This window comes from Grammomys surdaster, unplaced genomic scaffold (assembly GCF_004785775.1).
Source record: "Grammomys surdaster isolate TR1022 unplaced genomic scaffold, NIH_TR_1.0 132, whole genome shotgun sequence".
NCBI classification, from domain to species: domain Eukaryota; kingdom Metazoa; phylum Chordata; class Mammalia; order Rodentia; family Muridae; genus Grammomys; species Grammomys surdaster.
The window spans coordinates 1,927,742-1,954,600 of record NW_021604590.1 but is presented as its reverse complement, the minus strand read 5'-3'; the positions used below and the strand labels follow the sequence as shown (position 1 = coordinate 1,954,600).

Genomic DNA, 26,859 nt, shown 5'->3' with positions numbered 1-26,859 from the left:
CCTTGGACCCAAGCTGCCCTCAAACTCAGTGGATTTCAAGCTCATGGTCAAAGCCATCAGGATGTAGCTGGCAGGCACCAGCCCCAGCCAGACTTTATGGCTCAGTACTCCATCAGTCTGTGCTTTTTCACTGTTACAGTTTACCATAGGACACTTGATGAAAAATAGGATCCTTAGGTCTGTGGTACAACAGAATTCCAAGAGGAGGGATTCCCAGGACAAGACCAGGAGCCAAAGCCACGCCTCTCATCACAGGATGTCGAAAGACTGCCTGTGGTTGTATCAAGGCAGGACTGTCCCTTCCTGGAAGCATGACAAGAGACTTCCCCGACCACAGCAACATCTCTCTTTCTCAACGCCAACACAAGTTAGAGGGGAAGTGGTAGTTCCTGAGAGACTCAGCATCAGCTCATCCTCAGACATAAGACTGGCTGATCCTGCAAGAGCAGTCTCTGTTGACATTTGTGCTACAGACCAGGGGCCCTGGCAGGAAGGCAGATTCTACCCTTCGTGCTTATCTGGGAGGGTTAACATTGGTCATCATGCTTCTGCTCAAGGGCATGTGGGTGAGTAGACACAGCTTGAGGAAGATGGAGTGAATGACAGGAAAAAGAAGGCAAGGATGTCTTAAATTTACTTAAAGGACCAACAGCAGCCCCCCCACATGGGAAAATAAAAGCCAGGAACATGGCGACCCAGGACTACACCCCGACCAGAAGATTATAGAAGGACCCTATTGTGCCATGTATGAAAGCTTCACCTCTCAAGAAAAATGCCTATGGCCAGTGATCTGTGGCAGGATTCGAAGGTAGGACACCCAGTACAGAGAGAGGGCATTCTGGAAAATAATCAGGCACCAGAGATTTGCCTTGAACTCTGAGGAGAAGACAGATACATGAAACTGAGGAGACAGTAACCAGCCATGTGGCACTCCTAGAATAGAATAAACTGGATTATTGAGATATGAGCTAGTCAGGGAACAGAGCCAAGCTATTGGCCTAAGCATTCACTCATATATAAGAAGTCTCAAAGGAGTCGTTATTTTGTGAGCATAGGGGCTAGGTAGAAAAACACAAGGTTACGGAAGGTCTCAACTGTGGAAGGTCTTGGTGCACGAAGAACAGGAAGCTTTGAAAACTCCCAATGTATTCATAAGGAACATGCTCGCAGTCAGAAAGGGCATCAAGATGTGATGTTGCGGGCTCTGGCAGGAGACTTGTAGGCTCTGTAGGGCCATGAAAGGGATCTTGGTTTATGGTAGAAGTGCTGGCTGGAAATAGCCCGGATACCTAACAGGTGTCCATTGCCTGTGAGGGATGGGTGTCTATTCCTCCGTGCTCCCAGAATCCAGGCTCCTGACACGTGGCCTAGCTCTCCATTGACCTGCACCGTTCAGTCATGTAGGGCAATGCAGCCCCTCCCAAATAGCACAGGTAGAGGGGGTGACTACAGGTCTCAGGCCCTAGAGAGACTTACATACTAATGAGTTACCTAAATGCCAGAGGGTGTAGCCAATTAAGCAGTCTTCCCCAGACCCTTCCCCCTTCTCCCTCCCTATTTAACTTAGGTCTGCCCTGAGTTTCACGGGGGTACATCCAGATCCATCTACATCTGCCATGAAATTAAACCCTTTTGGAACTATGGACTTTCTCACGTTTTTGGGGCCCACTGTGGGAAAACGTGGAGAAGGCCTTTAATGAGCCACTGTAGCCGCAGCCACAGCACCTAACTTCCCGCCTGGAGGACCATTCTGCGTTCCAGCCACGGGGACCACCTCTTCAAGCAAGTTAGCCGGGCCTCCGAGTGATTCTGCTAAGCAAGTACAGTAACCAAGTCTCACCCATGGGGTGCTGCTGTGGCCTCTTTCTTCTCCCCCTCCCTCGTTTCTCTCGGCTGTGGGCCACCGGTCATTCGCCCACACACCCCCAGTCTCAGTCCGTCCTCAGCCTCTCAGCAGTGTCTGAGAGCCCAATGGCTTGAAACCAGTCGGTCCCTGGCCACCTCCTGGCCCAGAGATCTCTAATCCAAGAGCTCTGTGCCCCCTCGGAACTTCAGACTGAGTGAGAACTCATCCGCCGGGCAGAGCCCTGTAGTGCCTGCGTGTAGCGAACTCAGTCAAGACTCCCACACTCCAGTGTGGGAATCACAACAGCCCAACAAGATTCAAGAACCCAGGCCCGTGCCCACGCGTGAGCTAATCATTCCCCACAGGCTCTACACTCTCCATTTGGCCCCTAAATGTATAAAAGAAGGAAAGGAGAAGAGGGTGACATCACCCTGCTACTCTCTGCAGTTCTCCCTAGAAGGGATTGACCCATCCCAGGCCTCCACTCTCCTCCTGGTAATGGCAGGGGGTGGGAGAGGGGCACACTGCAGGATGGAGAGGGGAGACAAGCTCAGCCGGGAGCAGATTCCACGCCCATTGGGTTGAGAGTGAATTAAAACGGACTGGGGAGGGGTGTTCACTGATCACCGACTGCTATCTCCCTACTACTCACACAACACCACTATGGCTGTTAGTTCCAACACAAAGGCAGAGAAAGGAGGTAGTTGGGTGTTCAGAGTTTCAATACGGATGGACTGGGACATCAAGGCCGGGAGAGCCTCCGTCTCCAGCTGTTTCTCATAGTACTTCAAATCCAAATCCCTTATCCTAGCCCCATGGTGTGACACAGCGGGACTCTGAGTCTCTTTTCCCACACGCCCTCTCGCTTTCTGCCGTCACTGAAACACTTGGCCAACCTTAGTTTTTCAACAGAACAAATCCATTCCTGTCCCAGAGCCTTCAGTCACATTATTCTCTCAGCCTGGATCATTTCCCCCACACACACACAGATTGCTACAGGTTTTGCCCTCAACATATTTACATCTCAAATGTCATCTCCATAATACAGCCCTCCCTGACCATGCAGATAAATGAATTCTTGCCTCCTGTTATCTATTGTGTTTTATCTTTCTCCAAGGTACTGACTGCTAACTAAAGTCGGACCTTCACTACCACAGCTGTTTTCTTTTCCTCTAGAGTGTCAGATCCATGATGGCTGAGACAGGACATAACTTAGCAGAGATCTGCTAAATAAACCACTGAACCAGGTGTGACGATACCTGTGACCTAGGAACTCAGGAGGTTGAGATAGGACAGTTACCATGAGTTCAAGGCCAGACTGAGATCTAGGTAAGGGGCTGAGTGAATGAAGAATGAATGAATGAATGAATGAATGAATGAATGAATGAATGAATACGAGGAAATGTAAGGAGTCAGGAGAGCTGCAGGCAAGAACAATGAAACACCAGAGTGGTTACCTGCAATCCCAGGACTAAGGGAGCAGGGGAATCTGAAGATCGAGTCCTGTCTGAGTAAGAATAGTAATTATTTTATAATTAGTTGTTCATCATTCAGAAATTGTATACCCATCAGAGTCTCAGGAGATTCATATATATATATGAATCTATGCATCTATATATGTATATATTATATATGTGTATATGTATATATGAACATGTTTTTTTGCATATGACTCCTTAAGCCCCAGGCAAGAACACATGTCTTAGTAGGATACAGGAAAGACAGATCTCCCTGAGGCCAGCTAGATAACTGAGTCTACCTATGGACCTCGCAAGAGCAGGTCTGGGAGCAGACAACAGGAGCCTGAGTTTATATTCTTGACCTGCAATCAGGCTATACCTTAAGCACAGTCCTCATCCCTTCCTCTGAGCTGGTTCTAACTGTGGGAGGAGGGACTCACCATTAGACCTCCGTGCCTCCCAATATGACAACCATGTGACCCTTCAAAGGCTGGTTTGCTGTGACCAACAGAATGAATACGGCAGAGGTGATTTCAAGCTAACTCTAGTCCCCACCTGTTGAGATCACAGCTTTGCTTTACCTCTGTAAGCCAGCTGCCCTGCTGTAAGTCAGACTACCTGAGAGTAGGGGGATGTGAGGAACCCCACAAGGACACACAGCAGAGGGGCGACATGGAGGGTCACCAAGACTCCAGGTCTGTGGCCTTCATGAACCTGAACCTTCCTCCAAACACGAAACACAGCTAAGAGGGTAAGTGACTCAGGTTGGGTACATGAAAGCACGGCCGAGCCTAGCTACCCCTGTACAAGCCCCTGACCCGGGACTTACGGAAAACCACCACCACAGAGATTGGGGTAGGAGATTACACAGCAAAATACAACACCCTTTCACACCAAAGTCTTCCCCCAGATGCCTTCTCTTCCTGCCTTTGATTTCCACTCACTCCTCAGTTATCTGTTCACATTCTTCTAGAAGTTTCTCTCATTCTCTCATTCTCTCATTCTCTCACGTACTACTCACCCTGCCACCTCTCTCAACTACGTTCAGTAATTAATTGCTTCAGCTTGAAGGCTCAGCCCTGTGCCTTCTTCCTTTGAGAAGCCTTCTGGATATCCTAGTGAAGGGAACAGCCAATCCCTGTGGGCCCTTTTGTTTGGCTCTCTACCAGACTTTTATCTTATTCATATTTGCTACATACTAAGCCACCAGCTACACGGGTACACAGAGAGCTTGTGAGTCCATAAGCCCACTGTACTTTAATACCAGCTCCTTCATTGAGTACAGACTCTGCACTCCCCCCACAGATCTGAGGGTGCTTTCTGAGGAGCAATGGCACCTGTGACCTCTGCAGCCTCTCACAGAGCCTCACAAGCAGCTGGTGCTCAGCAAATACTCTGCTGTCTTTTAACTGCTTGACTTGTGACTTCAACCTTAGCTGAGAGGCCATTCCGGATTCCAGGTTTCCCGGGCCTGGGGGCTCTGGAGGTCAGAGGACACCTCTCGCTTATTTTTGGCCCCTCTCCATCATAAATGCTCCCAAGCCCACATGGTCTGCATTCACAGAGCGACCCCAGTCTGAAGGATGGCACGTGGAAACCATTTTGTCTCCAGAGTTACCCATCTCTAACTCTACATGGAAGAGCCCCAGAATGGACAGAGATTCCCACGCTGTCTAGCACTGCCAATTAACTGGAAATATCTGGCTGCATCTGTTATTGTAAAACACAGTCCAGGCAGCGTTTTGACCACAAGGAACAATTACCCTGTGAACACACGGGACTCATGACCTTAACTCTACATTCCAGAGATATAGGGGCTGCAAAATCTGAGGTGGGGGCTGTGTACCACAAATAGCTAAGTCTGGGGACAGTGATCAGTTCACAGCCATGCTTGGCCCTGGTGACTCTTTATCTACAAAATGAGCACCGTGCTCTAGGACAAAGTCCAGAGCACGTCTACCCGATTACCATGAGCTCTCCTCACACTTCATTAGGTGTCAGGACCTGGACATGGCCCTCCCTCCCTCCCCACAGCTGCTCCCCCCCCCCCACCCCAGTGAAGGCCTAGTCAGGAAGGCTCAGCCCTGTGTCACCCTGGCAGAAAAGATGATCGGCCTGCAGGGGAGAATAAGAGAAAAAAGTAAGGAGAGGGGACATTAGGAAATGTCTTTTGCAGCACACAGTTGGTATTCCACACTTGCTCATGGAAGTCTGCATTCAACTCTGGGAGATACAAAATGCTGAATGCCAGTGTGGCAACACAGTGACCTTTTCATGCTGCCCCCTCCCACCCCAGGTCCACCTCCCATCCCAGGAACTCAGTATACCTTCCCCTCTTGAAAACTCTGCCATCCATGTGGGGTGGCTGTGGGCTCATAAGCAAGTGGCCCTAAAGGGCTTAGACCATGCTGGTACACAGAAGGTGTTTTATAAACATGACCTCTGTGCTGGCTAATTTTATGTCAACTTCACACGAGCTACAGTTATCTGAGAGGAGAGGATCTCAATTAAGGAAATGCCTTGGCAGTTTACAGCAAGCCCACGGCCAACATTAACTTCAATGGAGAGAAACTCAAAGCAGTTCCACTAAAATCAGTAACAAGACAAGGCTGTCCTCTCTTTCCATTTCTACTCAATATAGATCTTGAATTCTTGACTGAGCAACAGGCTTAAGAAGAGTAATAAGGAGGAGATCAAGGGGATACAAATTAGAAAGGAAGAAGTCAAAATATCTTTACTTGCACAGGATATGATAATATACATAAGCGACACCAAAACTCCCACCAGAGAACTCCCACAGCTGATAAACACTTCCAGCAAAGTGGCTAGATAAAAGATCAACTCACTAAAATTGCTAGCCCTGCTATATACAAATGACAAACAGACTGAGAACTCGGGGAAACAACACCTGTCACAATAGCCTCAAATAATATGAAATATCTTGGGGTAACTCTAACCAAGCAAGTGAAAGACCTGTATGATAAAACAAAAACTTCAAGAATTTGAGGAAAGCAATAGAGGAAGCTAATAGAAGATGGAAAGATCTCATGGATTGGTAGGATTAACATAGTAAACATGGCCATTTTACCAAAAGCAATCTACACCGTCAGTACAATTCCCATCAAAACTCCAACACAGTTCTTCACAGACCCTTCTCAACTTCATAGGAAATGCAAAACACCCAGGATTGCTAAAGCAATCCTACACAATAAAAGAACTGCTAGAGGTACCACACCACTCATGATCTCCAGTTATTCTACAAAGCTATAGAAATAAAAAGAATATGCTATTGGCACAAAAACAGACACATTGATCAACGGAACTGGAGACCCAGACATAAACCCACACACTTATGGACATCTTATTTTTGATAAAGAGGCCAGAAATACACATTGTAAAAAGACAGCATCTTCAGTAAATGCTGCTGTTGAAACTGAATGCCATACCTGTTGAGGTTTTCTCTTTCACTACCTATTGTAATGCCAAGTGTGGGGTCCCAAGACCTGGAGTCTGCATGTAGACCCTGGGACCCTGCCCCTAAGTTAATTCTGATTGGTGAATAAAGATTCCAACAACCAATAACTGAGCAGAAGGGACATAGGTGGGGTTGTGGTTTTGAGGCTTGGAGAGAGAGGACCACGAGGAGGGAAGGAAGGAAGAAAAGCCACCATGGAATAGAAGACCATGCAGGAGAGGAGAAAGGAGTGCCGCCATGGGTTAGCTGAGCCATAAAAATGTGGCCATGTGGCCTGGCCAATTGGGGCTAAGAGCAGCCCAGATAAAACATAGTTAAGTAATAACCTGGGTTATTGATAGGAAGATAGATTTTAACATGAGTTATGAGTTGCCCAGCATAAGGCATATTAAAAATATAAAGGCTGCGTGTGTCTTTCATCTGAGAACAGAAATGGTCTAAGGCAAGGAAGAAGCCTCAGGCCGAGATTTTTTTAATATTTACAACTACACATTTCCATCACTCTGGAGGACACCAGGAGAACAGAGTTCTCTAAACCAACTGAGCAACACTCATAGGAACTCAGAGACTAAAGCAGCAATCACAGGGCCCACACAAAACTCCATTCCAAATGGATCAAAGACTTCAACATAAAACCAGGTACACTGGACCCGACAGAAGAGAGTGTGGAGAGTAGCCTTGAACCCACTGGCACAGGAACCGACTTCTGAACATAACACCACTAGCACAGGCATGAAGATCAATGACTAACAAATGGGACCTCGTGAGACTGAAAAGCTTTTGCAAGGCAAGGGACACTGTCGTTTGGACTAAGGAGCAGCCTACAGAATGGGAAAAGATTTTTACCAACGCTACATCCGATAGAGGGCTAATATTCAAAATATAATAAAGAACTCAAGAAGCTGGATATCCACAAAACAAATAACCCATCTGGGCAGTGGTGGGTCCATCAAATCCCAGGTCAGGGAACCTAGAAGAAGAGGAAGCAGGAGGAGGGGGACGGCAGAAGGGATGGAGGACACCAGGCTCTCTAAAACGACAGATCAGAGCTCATAGAAACTCAGAGACTGAAGCAGCAACCATAGGGTCTACACAGGTCTGCACCAGGTCCCATGCATATAAACCATACCTTTCAGTTTACTGCTTCTAGGGAATTCTGAATGTGTGAATGAGTGGGTCTCTTGATTCTCGTGCCTTCTGTTGGGCTCTTTTGTTTTTCTATCCGTTTGCCTTGTTCAACTTTGATATGATGGTTTTTATTTTATCTTATTTTTTTTTGTTATGAGTTTGTTGTTATCTCTTAGAAGCCTGTTCTTTTCTAACGAGAGACAGAAAGGGAGTGGATCCAGATGGGAGTGTGGGGAACTGGGAGGGGTAGGGGGAAGGGAAAATGTATTCAGATCATATTGTGTTAGAAAAGAATCTATGTTTAATAAAAAGAGGGAATGCCTCCATAATTAGTTATGGGGGAGGGCCCAGACCATTGGATGGGGCCATCCTTGGGCTGGTGCTCCTGGGTTCTATAAGAAAGCAGGCTGAGCAAGCCATGGGGAGCAAGTCAGTAAGCAGCACCCCTCCATGGCCTCTGGGTCAGCTCCTGCTTTGAGGTTCCTGCCCTGTTTGGCTTCCTGTCCTGATCCCCTTCAATGATGAACAGTGATATGGAAATTTAAGCCAAATAAACCCTTTCCTCTCCAAGTTGCTTTGGTCATGCTGTTTCATCATAGCAATGGTAACCCTAACCAGGACAACCTCCCCTCTGGACTCCAATTAGAAAGGGCTAACCTGTGACTGAGGCTGTGGAAAGGCGAAGATCAGAGGAAAGTGTCCTTATCCTTCAGTGATCATATGTTTGTCTTAAAGTAAAACTAATGTATGAAATCTATCACTCAGTCACTCAACAAACGCTTGCTGGGTGTCTGTGCTGCAGTAAGCACTGCTTTTAGCACTGTAGCTGAGCTTCCTACATCTCAGCTCTATAGCACTGTCAACAGTATGGCCCCCAACCTGCTTTGGCTCTGCCCTGTCTATACCTATGCAGATACTTTAGTGTCACCCTATGTGCCCTGGCCAAACTGGATTTTAGAAAATGGAAATAACTGTGACAAAGACCATAACAACAAAATCAAAATGTGACACTGGAAGTGAAGTGGGTTGGCGGGGAGGGGCTTCTCCCAGCACAGGCAGGGGTGACACAGCCCCATGAGTTAGCACAAAGGGGACTCTCCCAGCACACGAAAGGTTGACTGGACACACAGTCCCATGATTAGCATGGAAGGGAGTCTCCCAGCACAGGCAGAGTGACACACACTGCCCCAAGTCTCTGTCCCAAACTCTGATCATCCCTCATCCCCAACAGGTAGCATAGAATAGATCAATTCCTTGCTAGCCATCTGTGGTGAGTATGTGTACAAGTGTGAGCATGTGTGCGTGCAAATGTGTGCATATGTGTACATGTGTGTACAGGTGAGTGTGTACGCAAGTGTGTGCACATGTGTGCATATATGTATGTGCCTGCATGTGTGTATGTGTACATGTATGTATGTATGCATGTACATGTGAATGTATATGTGAGTGTCTGCATGTGTGTACATGTATGCATGTAATACTGTATACATGTGTATGCATGTGAGTGTGTGTGCATGTATGTGCTTGTGAGTGTACACATGCATTTCTTTTGAGACAGGATCTCAATTAACCTATGTTGGCCTTGAAACATTGAACTTCTAATCTTCTGTCTTCACCTCCCAAGTTCTAAGCATGAGCCACACCTTCCTTGAGCTGGTGCTGGGAACTGAACTTGAGTCTCCTGCATGTTAGGCAAGCACTGTACCAGCTGAGCTACATCCACAACCTGGTCTGTGTCTTCATTGTTGGCCTGTTGCTGCTGATTCACATGCTGTCACTGATCTATGAATCATACTTGTGAAGCACTGATATAGTTTAGTTAATTCCAAAACCATCTAAAACCACAACTCTGCTGCATGCTGCAAATGGATACAACAGAATGGTGCTGTCAATCAATCCACTTACTTGCTGATGGCTGAAACTTGACCAGATCTTGCAAGTCGGTAGAAATCTGGAAAACATGGTTGTAGAATTGCTGTACAGAATTCTTGAGGCCAGAAATGTCTCTGGAGTGTGATTTGAGTGTCCCATTCATCTGCCGGATGCAGTTCCACAGGCTGCCCACATGCTTGCCGAGTCCCTCCTTGATCCTCTGCAGACTCCCTGAGATGGCATCCAGCCTGCTACATGTCTGCTCCAGCTGGGACACCCTGCCCTCAACCGCAGACACCCCACTCTGAACCCCGTGAGCACTCTGCTTACACGTGTCTAGCTCAGCCAGCACTTGGTTCTGCAGCCTCTGCCAGCGCTCCTCCAGCTGGCCACAGCATGGAGCCATGGGAGCCCCAGGAGCTGGGACAGTCCCCACTGTCCTCTCTTGCTCCCCTGTCTTTGTAAACCCACTTGCTTCCACACTGTCACCTGCTCGACTGTCGCTCACTCCGTTCAGCAAGCAGGTTCCCGCACATTCCGAGTGATTTAGTTGAGAATGGAGGGTACTGAAGTCCTCTTGGAGTTTCTGGATGCTGTGACTCATTTCTTGGAACTGCCTGTGCATTGTATCATTGAGGGATTCCAAGAGGCTCAGGCTGACATGAGTGAGGTCCTCTCCACTTGGCAGGGCTCCGTCTACCCCGTGGGGCAAGCTCTGCAGGCAGACGTCCTCAACCACTTGAACTTTGTCCTTCAGGCGGCTCAATTCCATTAGGACCTGCTCATTCTCTGCCCCTGGCTGCCCTGGCAAGGCTGGGCCCACAGGTGTCAACTGCACATCCGAGCTGTTGGCTGCTTGCAGAACGACACCCAGACGGTCTTCCAGGGAGTGGATTTTCTGATTGAGAAGTTTCCTCAAGTCATCCACTTCACCGTTGATGGCCCCACGCAGGGTCTCCTCGATGTAAAAGCAATGCTCTTCTGCATTCTTCTCTGTCACATTGATCCTTGCGTCGAGCTCGGTCCATCTGGCATCAAAGTCTGTGTCTGGCTCTGGGACGGAGAGGCGGTCGAACTCATTGTCCAGCCGTCCATTCAGCATCCTGGTGGCCTCGGCAACTCTCTCGATCTTCTGGTCTAGTGCCTTGATCTGTGGGCCGAAGTCACCGTTCTTTTGACCGTCGCAGCAGCTTGGTTGGGCTGTGGGATCATGCAGCCGGGCTCGGAGGTCAGCGATGTCTTTTTTCAGGCTCGCCTCCTTCTCCCCAATCAGCTCTATCACCCCGAGGTAGCTGCTGCCGTAGTCGTCACACTGCTGCTGGAGCCCCACCAGCTTGTACTCGCACGTGTTCTTCAGGTCAGCGAGCTTCCGGTCCATGCCTTCCATGAGCTCCTCTCTCAGGGACTCTATCTTGCTATCCACATAGGCTTGGTACAGCTCATTGGTTGTCATGGTGACTGTTGGGCCCTGAGCAGCCTCCTGCAGTTGCTTGAGCTGCCCTTCATAGCCCTTCACCTTCCCGTCCAGTTCTTCCAGCTTGTCGCTCTTTGTCTTTAATGTGTCTTTGACCTCAGCCAACTCAGACTTGATGTCCTTCATGCCAGATTCCTTGCTGTTAAGGATTCCAGGAAGCTGGCTCGGCTCTGCATCTCCCACGAGGGGGCTGTCAGGGGTTGGCTGTGGGTGAAGGTGACCGAGCCAGGAGGCTGGCTCTTTGCTACCATCATCTTGAATGGTGTGTTTGAGGTTCTCCTTCAGGCCTGCCACGGAGGACTGGAGATCCAGCACCATCCTGGTGAGTCGGACAACCTTCTCCTCCAGCACCTGGACTTTGGTTTGCTGAAGTTCCGGAGGACCCTGCTTTGGATCTGCAGCCTGACTTGGTTCTGCTGCATTTGTTGGTGACAAAGTTTTCTTAGGCTGTGAGACTCGGCTTGGATCAGTATCTGAAAGAAAAAGAATCGGACATGAACGACTGTTTCTACCTTAAGCCCGATTCTACGAGGTGCCTGCAGAAGAGACTGAAGTCTTCCGTGACAGCCTCACTGCAAGAAGTTCTGTGGGAGAGAATGGGTTTGGGGTCAAGCAGACCTCTGTGCCGTTCTGGTTCTTCTGTTTACTGTTTGTACACAAGTTAACTAACTTCTGCAAGCTACACTGCCCTCCTCTACAAAGATGGGCACCCTTGCCTGGGTTGTTCAGAGTGTGCACGTGACACAATAATCAGTGATGTCCTTTAACCTGACAGCACCTTCTCATATCATGTCACATCATGTCATATCACATTATATCATGTCATATCAGATCATATTTCTTATCACATCATATATCATGTCATATATCACATCATATCAATATCATATCACATTACATCATATTATATCACATCATATCACATATTACATCACATATCATGTCGTGTCATATAATATCATATATCACATCATGTTATATATCACATCACATCATATCAATATCATATCACATCACGCCATTTCATATATCATATCACATATACCATATATATCACAGCATATCACAGCATGTCACATATCACATCACATTATATCACATCACATCATGTCACATATCATATATCATATCACATTATATCATGTCATATATCACATCATATCATGTCACATATCACATCATGTCACATATCACATCACATATCGTATATCACATCATATCACATCATATATCACATCATATCATGTCATATATCATGTCATGTCATATATCATGTCATGTCATATATCACATATCACATATCATATATCATATCACATCATATATCACATCATATCATATCATGTCATATATCATGTCATATATCATGTCATGTCGTATATCATGTCATGTCATATATCACATCATATCACATATCAAATCACATCATATCACATCATATATTACAACATATTATATCATGTCATATATCATGTCATGTCATATATCACATCATATCACATATCACATCACATCATGTCACATATCACATCATATCATATCACATTTTACCACACCACATCATCTACTGTATCACAGAAACACATCATTCCCAGGGAACTATAGATGCCCCACTAACTGCTGGCTATAAAAATGTCACAAAGCACTTTAGAGAGATCAAACTTCTGAGCAATGACATCCATACTTGAGGTTGTCCTCAAAATTCTCCAGAAATGTTCTTTGCTTTGCTTAACATCCTTATTATCCCAAGAGTCTTGTTTGGCCTTGTTATGAAGATGGCAGATACTAACTGCGAAGGAGATGTCTAAAACCCTATGTTCAGTCCCAGTGCTAGAAGAGGTGGGGAGGGGGAGAGAAGCATGTAAACATTTGATTTCTAATAATCTTATTTTGAGAGAAAGAACTCTGGGAAACAATCCAAAAGAGAGCCAGATTAATAGTCCCAGTAATGAGTCATGAAATGGAATTACATCAATAGAGAGAAAACGCTAAATTAAGCAAGAAAGAAGACACAGAATAAAGCAACTGAATAAAGAGTAAGAAACAAAGCCACCACACCCTGAATGGCAGTGGAGTGGAGGGAGGAACTTGGGGTGAGGCTCCTGTGGCAAGCCTGGCAACCAGAGGGAGATGCAACGAAAGAAAAAAGGCAAGCAACACGGTCACAATCACATACAATGTGTGTGCCTGGCGATGAAAGATCCTGGAATCTAGAATGTCATGGGCATCTTCTCTTGACTCTCACACAAGACTGTAAGAGCAAGCAGCTTTTATTTGTAAAGTGCACTTACCAGGAAAACAAGACCCAGAACCAAATATTCAAACTCCTAAGCAAGTACTTTCCTGTAGAGAACTATAAAGAACATACTGGAATTTTTATTCTATCTTAAAGATGCTAGAAAAAAATGGCCAGGCAATGGTGGCACACACCTTTAATCCTAGTAACTAGGAGGCAGAGGCAGGTGGATCTGGGAGTTTGAGGTCAGCCTGGTCTACAAAGCAAGCTTTAGGATAGCCAGGGCTACAGAGAAACCTTGTCTCAAACAAACAAAACACTCAAAGATAATTAAATTGTTATTTTGAGCAAAGCAAAAAAAAAAAGACCAGTGATGAGGGTTGCTGCGTGGGGCACAGTGCTCAAGAGGGAGAAGCATGCAGATCTCTACGAGTTCAAAGCCAACGTGGTCTACATAGTGAGTTCCAAGACAGCCAAGGGCTACATAGTGAGACCTATTTCAAACCCTTTCCAAACCAAAACAAAAAACAAAACAAAACTATAACAATGGAAAATATATTTGCAACTCAAGTAACCACAACCTATGGGTTGTACTTCTTGCACTTTCTAAAGCCAGTGAATGAATGATACTACAGAAAGCAAAAAGCAAGCATTCGTTCTCAAGACAGTCTCACTGTGTAAACCACACTGGTCTCAAACTTCCAATCCTCCTGTTGTTGCCTTCCATGTGGTATGGTAAATGTGCTTTGCCTTCTGATGAAAGACTAGAAAGTAAGCATTCTTGTCCCTGTCTTGAACGATCCCGTTAATATGGCATGGCAGGGGGCGGGGCAGCCCTAAAGCATATAAAAATTGGAATAAAGTGATTTAGACTTGGTAATAGCAGTATCAAAACCCACAGGAAAATTAAGCAATGTCTTAAAAATTCTAAGGAAAAAATTATGTGCTCTGCAAACACACCCACACACACACACACTACATACATGCAAAACAAAAGGTTATCTCCTACATAATCTTTTCAGGAATGTACTAGAGGAGGCTGGGACATACAGTAGACTGCTTGCCTTGCAAGCACAAAGCCCTGGGTTCTAGTTCCAAAACCTCATGAACCAGGCTTGGTGGTTCATACCAGTAAACACTTGGGAGACAGACACAGGAGGATCAGAAGTTCAAGGTTATTCTTAGCTATATAGCAAGTCTGAGGTTAGCCTGGGCTACATGAGACCTTATCTCAAAGGGGAAAAAGAAAGAAAAGAAAAAGCAGCAGTCGGAGGCTGCCTTCAAGCCAGACAAAGGAATGGACTAAAAAAAAACAGATTCCGACTAAGAGAGGAAGATTAACACCCCAGGGTGACAGACAGGGGATGACTAGTTATGACAGCTAAGATTCCCAGAGGAATCTCTTCAAGCAAATGCTGTTCTGTGCCTGGACAAGGGGCCATAAAGATAACCAGAGACGAGTTTGGATTGAAATAGGGATAAAAGCATTACAAAAAATCAATCAAGGTAAAAACATATACAGTTACCAACTCTAAGGAATTCACAGTGCACTCCAGGGCTTGGCTATATTACATAGCCACTACCTTGTATACAGCAAATATCCATCATGCATAAAAACTGGAAACACTGTTGTGGAGTGGACAAAGGGAGTTATATCTTCACTGTCCATAATGAAAAGACAACGGATATGAGGCAGTGTTCTAGACTCAGCTAGTACTCAAATGAGCTGAAGATGTGGCTCAAGGGTAGAGCATCTGCCTACCATGAACAAGGTCCTGGGTTCAATCCCCAGCCCAGGAAGAAAAACAAAAAGTGTTCGTGGTAAACTACCTCTGAGGCAGAAGATGAAAAGGGCCATCCATGTCCTTCCCACTACTCCTCATTGCACTGACTGGTTGGTGAAGCTACGTACATAAAAAAGTAAACTAAAACTTGAACCTAAAAATATTCTGAGATTCAACAGGCCCCTGCTTCACATCTCCTACAGAGTATCTGTCTGTCACAATGTCTTGCCATGACTTCCCAATGCTTATCTTGGATGGACCAGTAACTGTGTCTTCCTCCTGTTATACTTATTCCAAATATCCAACTTGCCAAATAAAGAAGATCGATAAATATCAACAAATGTTTGTAGGACAGGCATTTTTGAGACAGGGTCCTTGAACTCACAGTCTGTGTCTCTGTCTCCTGTATGCTGACATTCATGACATAAAACAGCACAGTAGGCTTCAGATTCACCGACCACAGTATTGGTACTCATCTATGGATAAAGGGTTGGCATTCATCTATGGATAAAGGCCTAAAGAGATGGCTTAGAGGTTAAAAATAGTTCCTGCTTTTCCAGAGAAGTCCCGAGTTCAGTTCCCAGCTCACAATAATTCACAACCAAGGGACCAACCAAATGCCCTCTTCTGGGCTCTGTAGGGACCTGCAAATATCACACACACACACACACACACACACACACACACACAGACACGCACACGCACACGCACACGCACACACATACACTTGAGAGAGACAGAGACACAGTGAGAGACAAGGAGATAAACCTGGAGGGCACTGTGTAAAATACTATGATCCTAGCACAGAAAGACACATAGGATCTTACTTATGCATGACAGCCTAAAGAGTCAAACTCACAGCCACAAGGAATGGTGGGTTCTAGGGACTGGAGTTGGGGAAATGGGGAGATGCGGACCAAAGGCACCCCCTTTGGCTGTTAGCATGAACACATTCCAGGGATCTAAAGTACTTTTTGTTTTTCTTTCTGGGCTGGGGATTGACTAACTGATGGCATTACCCCACCATGTATGCTATATCAAACCATTGCCTCATATGTCCTAAACACACCCAGTATCTGAAAATTTACTACTTTAAAGTAAATATCTATCTATCTATCTATCTATCTATCTATCTATCTATCTATCTATATCTATGTCTATATAGATATATCTTCCTGTGTGTTAGAAACATTCACTAATGTATATGCATTGCTTTGGTAATAAAATTTAACAATATACTTTACATAAATATTTCGACTCATTACTAGTTTCAAAACTTGAAGCACCTCATGGGAAAATAAAAACCAAAACAATTAATTTCACAGAATAAGTTGGTCTGCATTTCGTTGAAATTAAGAAGAGGGGAAATAAAGTTGATTCAAGGGCAAAATACTAAGGAAAGACGTTTTACCCATAGAAGTTCACCGTGTCCCCCTTACGGTGAGAGCAAAGGTGTGCAGCGCAGCATGTGAGAACTCTGACTTGGGCTCAGCTTTGCAAACAGCTCATCCAAACAGAGAGGGAACAAGTCTATTTATTTTTATTTTATCCATTCATTGATTTATTCATTTATCGAGACAAGATCTCACTATGTAGCCCAGGCTGGCGTCAGATTCTCTGTGATCCTCCTGCCTCTGCCTCCCAGATGTGCACCACGACTCCTGGCTAATCTACAAGTGGCCCTAGTGAGACAATTTGCTTGCAAGGAAGTATGTCTCACCCAACCACTTCTGCCCCTTCAAATAATATTTCCTCCACATGAGAATTTTCTCAGGCATCCATTATAGACCCTGCCATTTATATCAACACCAGGGACATCAAATGTGACCACGCACAGCATTGTACCAACGAGACATTACCTGTGGCTTTCTTCAGGTTGTTTCTTGGTCGAGCTGGTGGGGGCCGGGGAGTCTTCATGGGGTCTTTGGGACCTTCTTGGCAGTCAGCTCCTCTAAAGCCGGGACAGCATCTCCATTCCAACTGTGTCACTATCTTATACCTAGTAACAAATCTAGGTCTGAAGTTAACCCGATACCTGAAGACAGAGAAAACAGGGTCTCACTTTAGTGACCGTTAGTTATTGAGAGGTTCTCCAATCCTCCCATGCTGGCCCTTGTTACAATGTAAAATGTCCTGCACAGGCTCTGCTGTAAATACTTTGTCCCTAAATGGAAGCACTATTGTGGGGGGTTCTAAAGGCCTTAGGTGGGGCCTAGCTAGAGGAGGCGGGCTCTTGGAAGTATATTAATACAGGCACTAACCAAACTTCGAAATGAATTTTTACTTTACTAGCAATTTCCATTCTGCAATTCACATCTCTTTAGGATACTTTTCTGGTGTGACTCGGGGCTGTTTTGCTTTGTGTTTCGGGAAACATCCCTGAAGTCCTGCCTGCCATAAGCCCCTGTAGCCACCTCTGTACCTTTTCCCCGTGGGGCATTGGCAGGAACACTCACGCCTCCTTATAAAGGAATCTTGACCCATACTTCCAAGGGCAGACATTTGGAAGCTGCTACAGCTTAGATGAATATTCCCAAGACCCACGTGGCTAAGGTTGGATCGCCAGCCTGTGGTAGAACGTTGAGGATACAGGACCTAGTGTCGGGGGGAAGTTAGGTCATTGAGAGTGTGCCCTTGAAGGGGACATTAAAACCTTAGCCCTCCACATGCTCCACCATGATCTTCTGCCTCACTTCAGGCCCCAAAGCAACAGAGCCAACCAAGTACTCACACCAACCTTTAAAACGGTGAGTCCAAGGACGGCTTTCCTCCGTGAAAGCTGACTGACTAGCAGAGGCTCTGAAGCCCTGCTTATGTGCTCATGTGCCAGGAGTGGCAATGTAGCTCAGTGGTAGAGCTCCCTTTGACTAGCATGGACCTGTTATTTGCTTTGATAAGTATAAATAAATAGATAGATAAATAAATAAATAAATAAATAAATAAGTAAAGTATGTGTTTTCTTGACACCAGAAACCTTTCCAGGGAGTTATAAAATCCTGTGTCTGGGCCTGGGACATTAACAATCCAGCAGCAGCTCAGGCACGAACGAGGGCCAGAGACAAGGGGTTCAGCCAGACCTCTGCTCACAGCATAGACAAAAGCCCAACCACACAGGACAGCCTTCCTACACTCAACCCAACTTCCAGCTTCTGGCCTGGAGCCATCTCCTCTTGATCCTCTCACTTTCTCTTTTTCTACACTAGGCCAGCAGCTGGACTTCTCTGCGAGCCAATTTCCAGAGAGAAGTGGACGTTATGTAGCTTCCTTGGGGTTGCTGTGAGCTGCTCAAGGGGGGACTTGAAACGAACACCGTGGTGTCTTGTGGATGTGGGGCTCAGTCAATCAGGCAACTCCAGGCCAAGTTCCAGCTTTGGAGCTGTGCACTCAAGAGTTTATGTTCCTGGGAAAATCAGGATTTCCTACAGGGAACAATCTTTCCCAGTGGTCAAAAGTACAACCCTGAGCCCTCCATGAAGGCTTTCCCCACTGCAGAATTCCTGGAAAGTTCCCACTCAGCTGTGCCTAGGACAGCAGTTCTCAACTCCAGTGTCAGAACCTGTACCTCAGAGGAGCTTCTGTGTGGGCCTGGGGTGGGTCGAGAGTATACAAATTCAGAGATGCTCCTGAGACAATCAAAGAGGAACCCCAGGAAGTGGAGGGGAGAGCACGGGCAGTCATAAGAGATAAAGAGCTCAGAGTGGGAAGACTCTTCAGAGTGTCGCTGGTCAGGCCGGTGAGACGGCTCAGTGAGTAAAGGTGCTTGCCACTGAGGCTGACTTGAGTTTTACCTTGGGGATCCACATGGTGGAAGACAAGAGGCAATTCTTCCTCTGATATCCACATGCACACACACACACACATGCACAGGCACATACACGAGTGCACATATACTCATTCATGTTCTCACACACTAACACGTATACACACACGAACACATATGCACACACATACATATTCAGACACACACTCAAACATACACATATGCTGACATGCACATACTCACACTGACATATACACTAAAACACACCACACTCACACACACTTGGACTCACACATACAGACACACTTACACATACCACAGACAACACACACATGCACATTCAGACACACTCACACATACACTCACACGTGTACACATTCCATACGGACACACATCACACACTCACATATACCATACACTCTCACACACATACATGTATACACAGACATTCATATTCATACTCTCATATATACAGTCTCACACACATACCTACTCACACGTTCACACTCATACATACAGACACATACACTGTCATACATGCTCACTCACGCAGACTTATACATACGCACATATACACACTCACATGTTCATACACACAGCCATAATTTTAAACATTAAAAGACAATCACATTGTGTCCTGTGTACTGTGTACCTTTGCCTGCTTGTCACAAGCAAGAAAACAGAGACTCGCGGGTAAGATCAGTTACCCAAGTTCATTCTTAAGTGGTTGGAATGGAAACTTCTGGGTTCTTCTGTAACACACACACACCCTCCCAGCATGCAACAACAGCCAGCCACTCTGGCAGTTTCCCTCAGTTTGGAGCAGCATCCTACATGGAGATATTCCAGAAAGCCCTAAATCCTGTGGGAGGAAGTATCTGACCTTCCTGCACAGCAGACTCGTGTTTGAGCCTCTTCTTTAGTCCAGGTAGACACCAGCCTTGGGTTCGCTCCCACCCGGGCCCATGGAATCCCTGCACACAGAGGGACAATCGCCCTGCACATCCTAAAGACTCAAGGAGAGCATCACGCTACAGGAATGTGTAACCTCAGAGAAACTCTGCTCCTCGGAGCATTAAAGTGGAATGTGGAAATGTGTTTGCGTATGGGTCTGCCAGTAGATGACAGTCTGCAGGAAACCTTTCAGATAAGGCTCCGTTCCTTGGAAGAAAACAGAGTGGTAGGCTGTATCCCACCCACCCCACTGGAGCCTTCCCTTAACCCTGAACCAGGAGCTGGAGGGTGAGGAAGGACCTGTTCTCCTAATGTGCTGTCACTGTAAGGAAGGGCGTAGTTGCCGCCAGCTGCCAATCCCATAGTCAAGTCCCCTGAGTTCCCACCCTGCTCTGACTGCATGATCTGCCGCCCATCTGGCCAGGATCAGCCATTTGCAGGGGTCTTGTGGTGCCCCTCAGGTTGTCTTCCTGACAGCATCTCAAGGTAAACATGAGGAAGAGATCATCATGCCAGCAGCAACAGCTGGGAAAGATCAGGCAGCAACCTCTGGACCCAGAAAAGCTCAGAGGAATTCTCCCTATATTAAGTGACAGGCAGGCCCCTGGGGTGACCTTGGACCTTGCTAGGGAGTCCCTAGGTCTGCATGAGAAACCTCTGAGGACACAACACAGGATTAGCCAAGCCCCATAAACCCCAGCTAAAATAGGGTTCTCACTAACATAACACCAGTCTAAGAGGCTCCAGAGCTTGGGAGGAGGTCACTCCAATTTCCAGGAGCCCTAATCACTGCAGAAAAAGAAAAAAAAAATCCTACCACTAACTTTTACAAACTTTCAGGGGTGTGGCTCAGCATCAGAGCTCTTGCTGGCTTGAAGGCCCAGTTCTTCCCAGGCGCCATACCAAAAGTAGTCAAGGCCTTTACCTCATGCACACTTCAGAACTTCCCAAGCAGATATGAAGTGTTCCATTTCCTCCTTCAGGGAACCCACCCACCTCCTCAGAACCTGGAGCCTCTGTGCACTGGGGAAGTAAAGCCGAGCTAAAGTAGTGCTGTGTCCCCAAGCGCCTGGTCTGTGCTCACATGGTAGGAGCACGCTAACTGCTGACTGAGACAGTTAGCTAATGTCCCCAGTGTAGGGCAGACACATCAAGAATCAGGCAAGGCAGAGAATGCAGGCTGACTCAGGTCATAGCCTGGCTCCCCTCCCAGGCTCACCCAGTTGGGACCATGTCAACATGTGTGTGTGGAGGAGCCCTGTCTACAGCTGAGACTGACATTTGTTTCAGTTAAAGAATCTGCATATACACGCCACCATCACCCCAGCCCAGAGTCCACACTCCAGTTCATGCTTGGAGCTGTGCGTCTGAGGTTGAGATAAATGCATAGTGTCCTATAGCCACTGCTGCAGGGTCCTCTAGACTACCCTAAACATCCCTGACTACTTACCCTTCCTTATCCACCTCCTCGAGGGCCTCTGGTCTTTATTTTCTCCCTAATCTCTCCAGAATGTCTCATAGCTGTAACCACAGGGCTCTTCTCAGTCTGGCTTCTTTTGCTTTGAGGGGGCATTTCTAGTTCCTCCTGGCCTTTTGTGACTTGATAGATACAATAGGCAGGCAGTCTACCACTGAGCTACACCTCAGCCTAAAACGGTTTTTTGATTGTTTTTTTTTGTTGTTGTTGTTTTTTCAAGACAGAGTTTCTCTTTGTAGCCCTGGCCATCCTGGAACTTACTCTGTAAACCAGGCTGGCCTTGAACTCAGAGCTTCAGGTTGCCTCCTGAGTACTGGGATCAAAGGTGTGCACCACCATGGCCCAGCAAGATCATTTCTTTTAAAGGCTGAGTTATACTTCACTGTCTAAAACATCACTACTAAACACAGCATGTCCTAGTGCAGAAATTCAACGAAAAGTCATTAATCATTAATTGGATTAATAGTTGGTTAATCAAAGAAAAGTAGTATATTTGTCAAAGTTTATGTGATCAAATATTCTATTTTGAGAAGAAAACTGTTTCCTCTGGTCTAAGCAGCTGAGAAGTCTTCAGTCTTCTCAGAACTAAACTGGACTGTGTGGTCCTGGATTCAAGATGAAATACACAGAGCTACACACCCAAGGATGACCCGGAGCTGTTCTGTCCAAGGTGCCCACTAGTCACACAAACTATTTAAATTTACATGAAATAAAATTAAACATTTCATTCCAACTGCCACATCTCAAGTACATAACAGCATAAATGTTACCACAGAAAATCCCACCAGAGGGATAAACAGAGGATAAACCAGATGGGTCAGAAAGCTGCAGGGGCTCATCTGGTTGACCTTGATTTCTGACCTCTATTAAACCATCCTTTCTGAGCCCAGCAGAGGGGGACAGACAGCTTGTACAACACACCATAGAGAGCTCACACAGAAAGCTTCCCTGAGAGGAGCACTGGCTGCACTTAAGGGACCATCCACACAGTGGGCCAACAGCTGGGTCTCCTAACCCTGCATTTGGCATTTATCTATGTTCTATTTACTAAAACATGGCTCAGATCCAAAGCCCAGCATGGGGACACACTTCAGCCTTCGGCTTTTCCAGAGAACATACTTTCTAGTAAGTTCTTTCCCTTCCATTCACTGGCCCACCACAGCCTGAAGCCTGAACTTTTCTGGCTTCATTTGTCATGTGCAGTTCCGATGGCTAGTCAACCTGGGAGGATGGAGGAAGGAACCGTACAGAATGACTCATCCCAGAACATCCCAGCAACGAAATCTATGTGCTGCCAAGTCTCTGTTTCCCCTTTGACATCAGCTCAACTCAGATCCACTATGTGGCTGAGCATGACTGTTCATCCTCCATTTTCCACCTTCCTGGTGTAGGGCTCACAAGCATACACCACCACGCCTAATCGTAATTGAACCAGGCGTTTGTGCGTGCTAAGCCAGCACTACCAACTGAGACACATCCCAACCAGCGATTCTTTATTTTTTTCTCATCAAAATAAAACTGCACTAAAATACGTACAAACATAAAATTTAGCATCTTAACATTTATGTATATATATCTATGTATTTATTGGCATGGATTCAAACCCAGAGCACTGTATATCCTAGCAAATGTTTCACCTCTGAGCTCATCCAGCCCATCGTGACCATTATTATAGGATCCGGGTTGTGGCTCTGTGGATGGTGTCCGTCTCCTTAACTTCCAAAATGGAAACCCTGTAGCCACGGAACACGATCTCCCTGGCATGCCCAACCCCCACTCTGTGGCCCTGGTCATCACTTCCTCTGTGAACTCAATGGTTCCGGCGCCTCATGCACACACCCTTAAAGCACGTGTCTTTTTATCTAGCCCTCTTCACACCCTCGTGGCTCTTCCATGTTTCAGGGCGTGTCTGAATTTCCTTCCCTTTTTATAGGCAATTCACTTCTACAAACTCGGTCTCCTTGAGAAACTGACAAGACGGTAGACTGATTTTCTAGGAACCACAGACATGCTTTTCTTATTTTTGTGGGTTGTTTTTTTTTGGGGGGGGTCAGTGAATGAGTAAATAAATGAGCCTTTTCTGTTTATTGACCCTCTGCCAAAAGCAAATGCAGTCAGGCATCGAGGGCCATAGCCTTGGAAAGTGATTTCAACACTGAAATGTAGGAATTTCAAAAGACTTCCCACTTGATCTCCTGTCTGACTGAACGTCAAAATGGTCATTTTACACCATGACCATCTCTGAACATGGTCTGTGTAACACTGGGAGATGGAGTCTGATCCCTAGGTCCCTCTCACGGCTCCATTCCAAGCCAAGGTCCTTCTTACAGCTTAAAACACAAACTCAAAGTCAAACTTTTCATCTTTTTCTGCTACACTGCACATTTTTAATTGGATCGCCGCGTGGGGAACCTGACATGGAAGCAAAGAAATGTGACCCACGTAGCTGGGCTCTTTAGGAAAATTCACCTAGACTTTAAAAAGCCAGAATGCTTAGGCCATGATATTTTTTTTTTGAAATATGAAATGCCTATATGAATCTAAACATCAGGTTAATGAGTCTTGATTAAAGTCAGATTACAAGAAAGGTTTTTTATGTGCTGCAAAGTAACAGATCCTAGATTAAAGCAATGTGTTCAGAATGAAACTTTCCTTCTAGAAAGGGCATTCTGGTTCCTGGAATGAGGATACAGTTGCTGGGAGGAAAGCATGATTATAAGTTGATGGCTTTTTAATTTCCTCTTGAATTAATTTCCTTATGCATTTAGGGGCAAGTGAGGTTTCAAACCCCACTCAGCATTTTGCCCTGATCTTACAGAGTAATAAGTAGGTTTCCCCACAATTTATAATTATACTAGAAACAAACAAACAGCAACAACAACAAAAAGAACAATCTTCATTCCTAAAGAAAGGATTAAAGAAAACAACCGTGGCTGGCTCGGTGTCAAGCCTGCCCCAACTCAGCCGAAGCAGATAATGGAGCCGTTAGCGTGGGATTTGCTCAAGCATCGGACCTGCCTTCTGAGCAGCTCCGAGGACGTTATCTGGTGCTGCCCACATCCAGCCCGTGAACTATAGCTTAAGGCTGTGTTCCAGCAAGGCCGCATTCTTAGCTCTGAGAAATACATCCCCAAATCAAGTCACTGGGCGTTGGGAAAGAAAAGGGAGTGTGAGCCTGAGACAGCTCACATGTTTTTAAATAAGAGCTGTCTATGGGAGGCCCGTCTCTGCTGTAGGCTGTCCCTCCAATAAATACTGCTTCAGTTCTCATACCTCTACCCCGTTTCCACATTCCTAGCAGCAGAAATCACAGAGAAGCCAGCTCCCAGTCACTCCCTAATGAACTCATCCTTGTGTTCCCACAGTGTGGACCATGAGAACATCTGCTGGCCTGGGTCTGTGGGCCGGCCTTTCTACTCAGAACTACTGAAGAAGAATCTAACTTTTAGGGGTGTGTGTGTGTCTGTGTGTCTGTATCTCAGTCTGTGTGTGTGTATCTGTGTCTGCTGTGGTCTATGTGTCTGTTTGTGTGTGTATCTGTGTGTCTGTGTATGTATATGGTGTGTCTGTCTGTGTCTGTGTGTCTATGTGGCTGTGTGTGTGTGTGTGTGTATGTATCTGTGTGTCTGTGTATCTGTGCCTGTGTGTATATCTGTGTGTCTCTGTGTGTGTGAAATTATATACACTACAATGTGCATTTGTAGGTCAAAGGACAACTTGCACAAATCGGTTCTCTCTTTCCACCACGTAGGGTCTGGGCACCAAACTCTCTTTGCCAAGAGAGGTGGCAAGTACCTTCACCACTAAGTCATCTTGACAGCCTAAAACTTCTATTTTGATCACTCTCTTTCTTTTTAAATTGCCTGGGCGCTCCCACTAAAATCACCACAATGCCACAGTTCTCCTTCACTCAACCCAGATGTCCCATGACTTTGCAACCTCTGTCTCTCCCACTTCAAAGCTCAATGCGCCCTCATCCGTATGTACCCCTGTCCATGTTCTCAGAACTACTCTGGAGTGGTGGATACTACAAAAGATTTGACTGTGCCATCCAAACACTAATCAACTCCAGCCCTTTCAACGCTGTCTCTGGACTGTGGCAAGCCTTTAGGCCACACCCATAAGGAGGTTGCAATCACTCAGAAGCAGGAAAATCTAGAGACTCAAGAAGCTTCTCTGTGGATATAAAGAAGAGGTTCTTCTGTTGTACCAATTCATTCTCACATTAAAAATCATCATCATCATCGTCATCATCATCATCGTCATCTGAAACACAGGGATACTGTGTTTTCTAAGCTATGATCACACTGGGAGAAAGGAGAAAAGCATCAGAAGAAAGAAGTTTGCACCTATACGCAGACACCAAACCCAGACACTATTGCAGATGCCAAGAAGTACTTGCTGACAGGAGCCTCATATAGCTGTTTCCTGAGAGGCTCTGCCAGAGCCTGACAAATACAGAGGCAGATGCTCACACTGAACACGGGGTCCCCAATGAAGGAGTTAGAGAAAGGACTGAAGGAGTTAAAGGGGTTTGCAACCCATAGGAAGAACAACAATATCAACCAACCCATAGTAAGAACAACTATATCAACGAACCAGACCCCCACCCCAGAGCTCCCAGGGACTAAATCACCAACCAAAGAGTAAGCATGGAGTAACTCATGGCTCCAGCTGCATATGTAGCAGAGGTTGGCCTTGTTGGACATCAATGGGAGGAGAGGCCTTTGGTCCTGTGAAGGTCCGATGCCCCAGTGTAGGGGAATGCCAGGGCGGTGAGGCAGGAGTGGGTGGGTGGGGGAGCACCCTCATAGAAGCAGGGGGAGGGGGGTGGAATAGGGGGCTTGCGAAGGGGAAACTGGGAAAGGGGATAACATTTGAAATGTAAATAAAGAAAATATCCACACACACAAAAAAAGTTTGCCCCTCTTCCAGCCTCAGAGTCCATGAATAACACAGTGACTTGAAATCACTCTCGCTTACCCATACTCTGCTAAGAGAGCAGGCTTTCTCTATGGAAGAATGCTGTCACAGCCCAACCTCCACACCAGGTTCTAAATACGCATCAAGGGTGGAGGGCACTGCTCACCAAAATAAAGAAAGAAGTGGGGCTGGGGAGGTAGTTGAGTCAGTAAACATGCAAGCATGAAGGAGCCGAGCTTAGATCTCCAGCACCCAGATTATCAAACATCTGGTGGTGCAGCATTCTCCTTTAATCCCAGTGCTATGAATGAGACCAGAGACACGGGATTGCTGGGGATTGCTGGGGATTGCTGGGGATTGCTGGGGATTGCTGGCCTGTCTATCCAATCAAGGTCAATGAAAGGCTCTTTATTTTTTTTTTTAAGTGGAAAACAATAGAAGAATAATTTCTAACATCTATCTACCTTTGG

At 46.1% G+C, this 26,859-nt stretch overlaps 1 protein-coding gene across 1 annotated transcript in view; it reads right to left on the bottom strand.

The window, feature by feature from the left end:
- Positions 1–26,859, bottom strand: part of Emilin2 (elastin microfibril interfacer 2) — a 59,322-nt gene that overhangs the window by 12,450 nt on the left and 20,013 nt on the right. Inside the window, exons 3-4 of the mRNA XM_028762214.1 lie at positions 17,135–17,310; positions 9,815–11,728 (exon numbers count right to left, since the gene is read on the bottom strand). Of these exons, the coding sequence (XP_028618047.1) occupies positions 9,815–11,728; positions 17,135–17,310 (2,090 nt within the window). The remainder of the gene's footprint in view (positions 1–9,814; positions 11,729–17,134; positions 17,311–26,859) is intronic.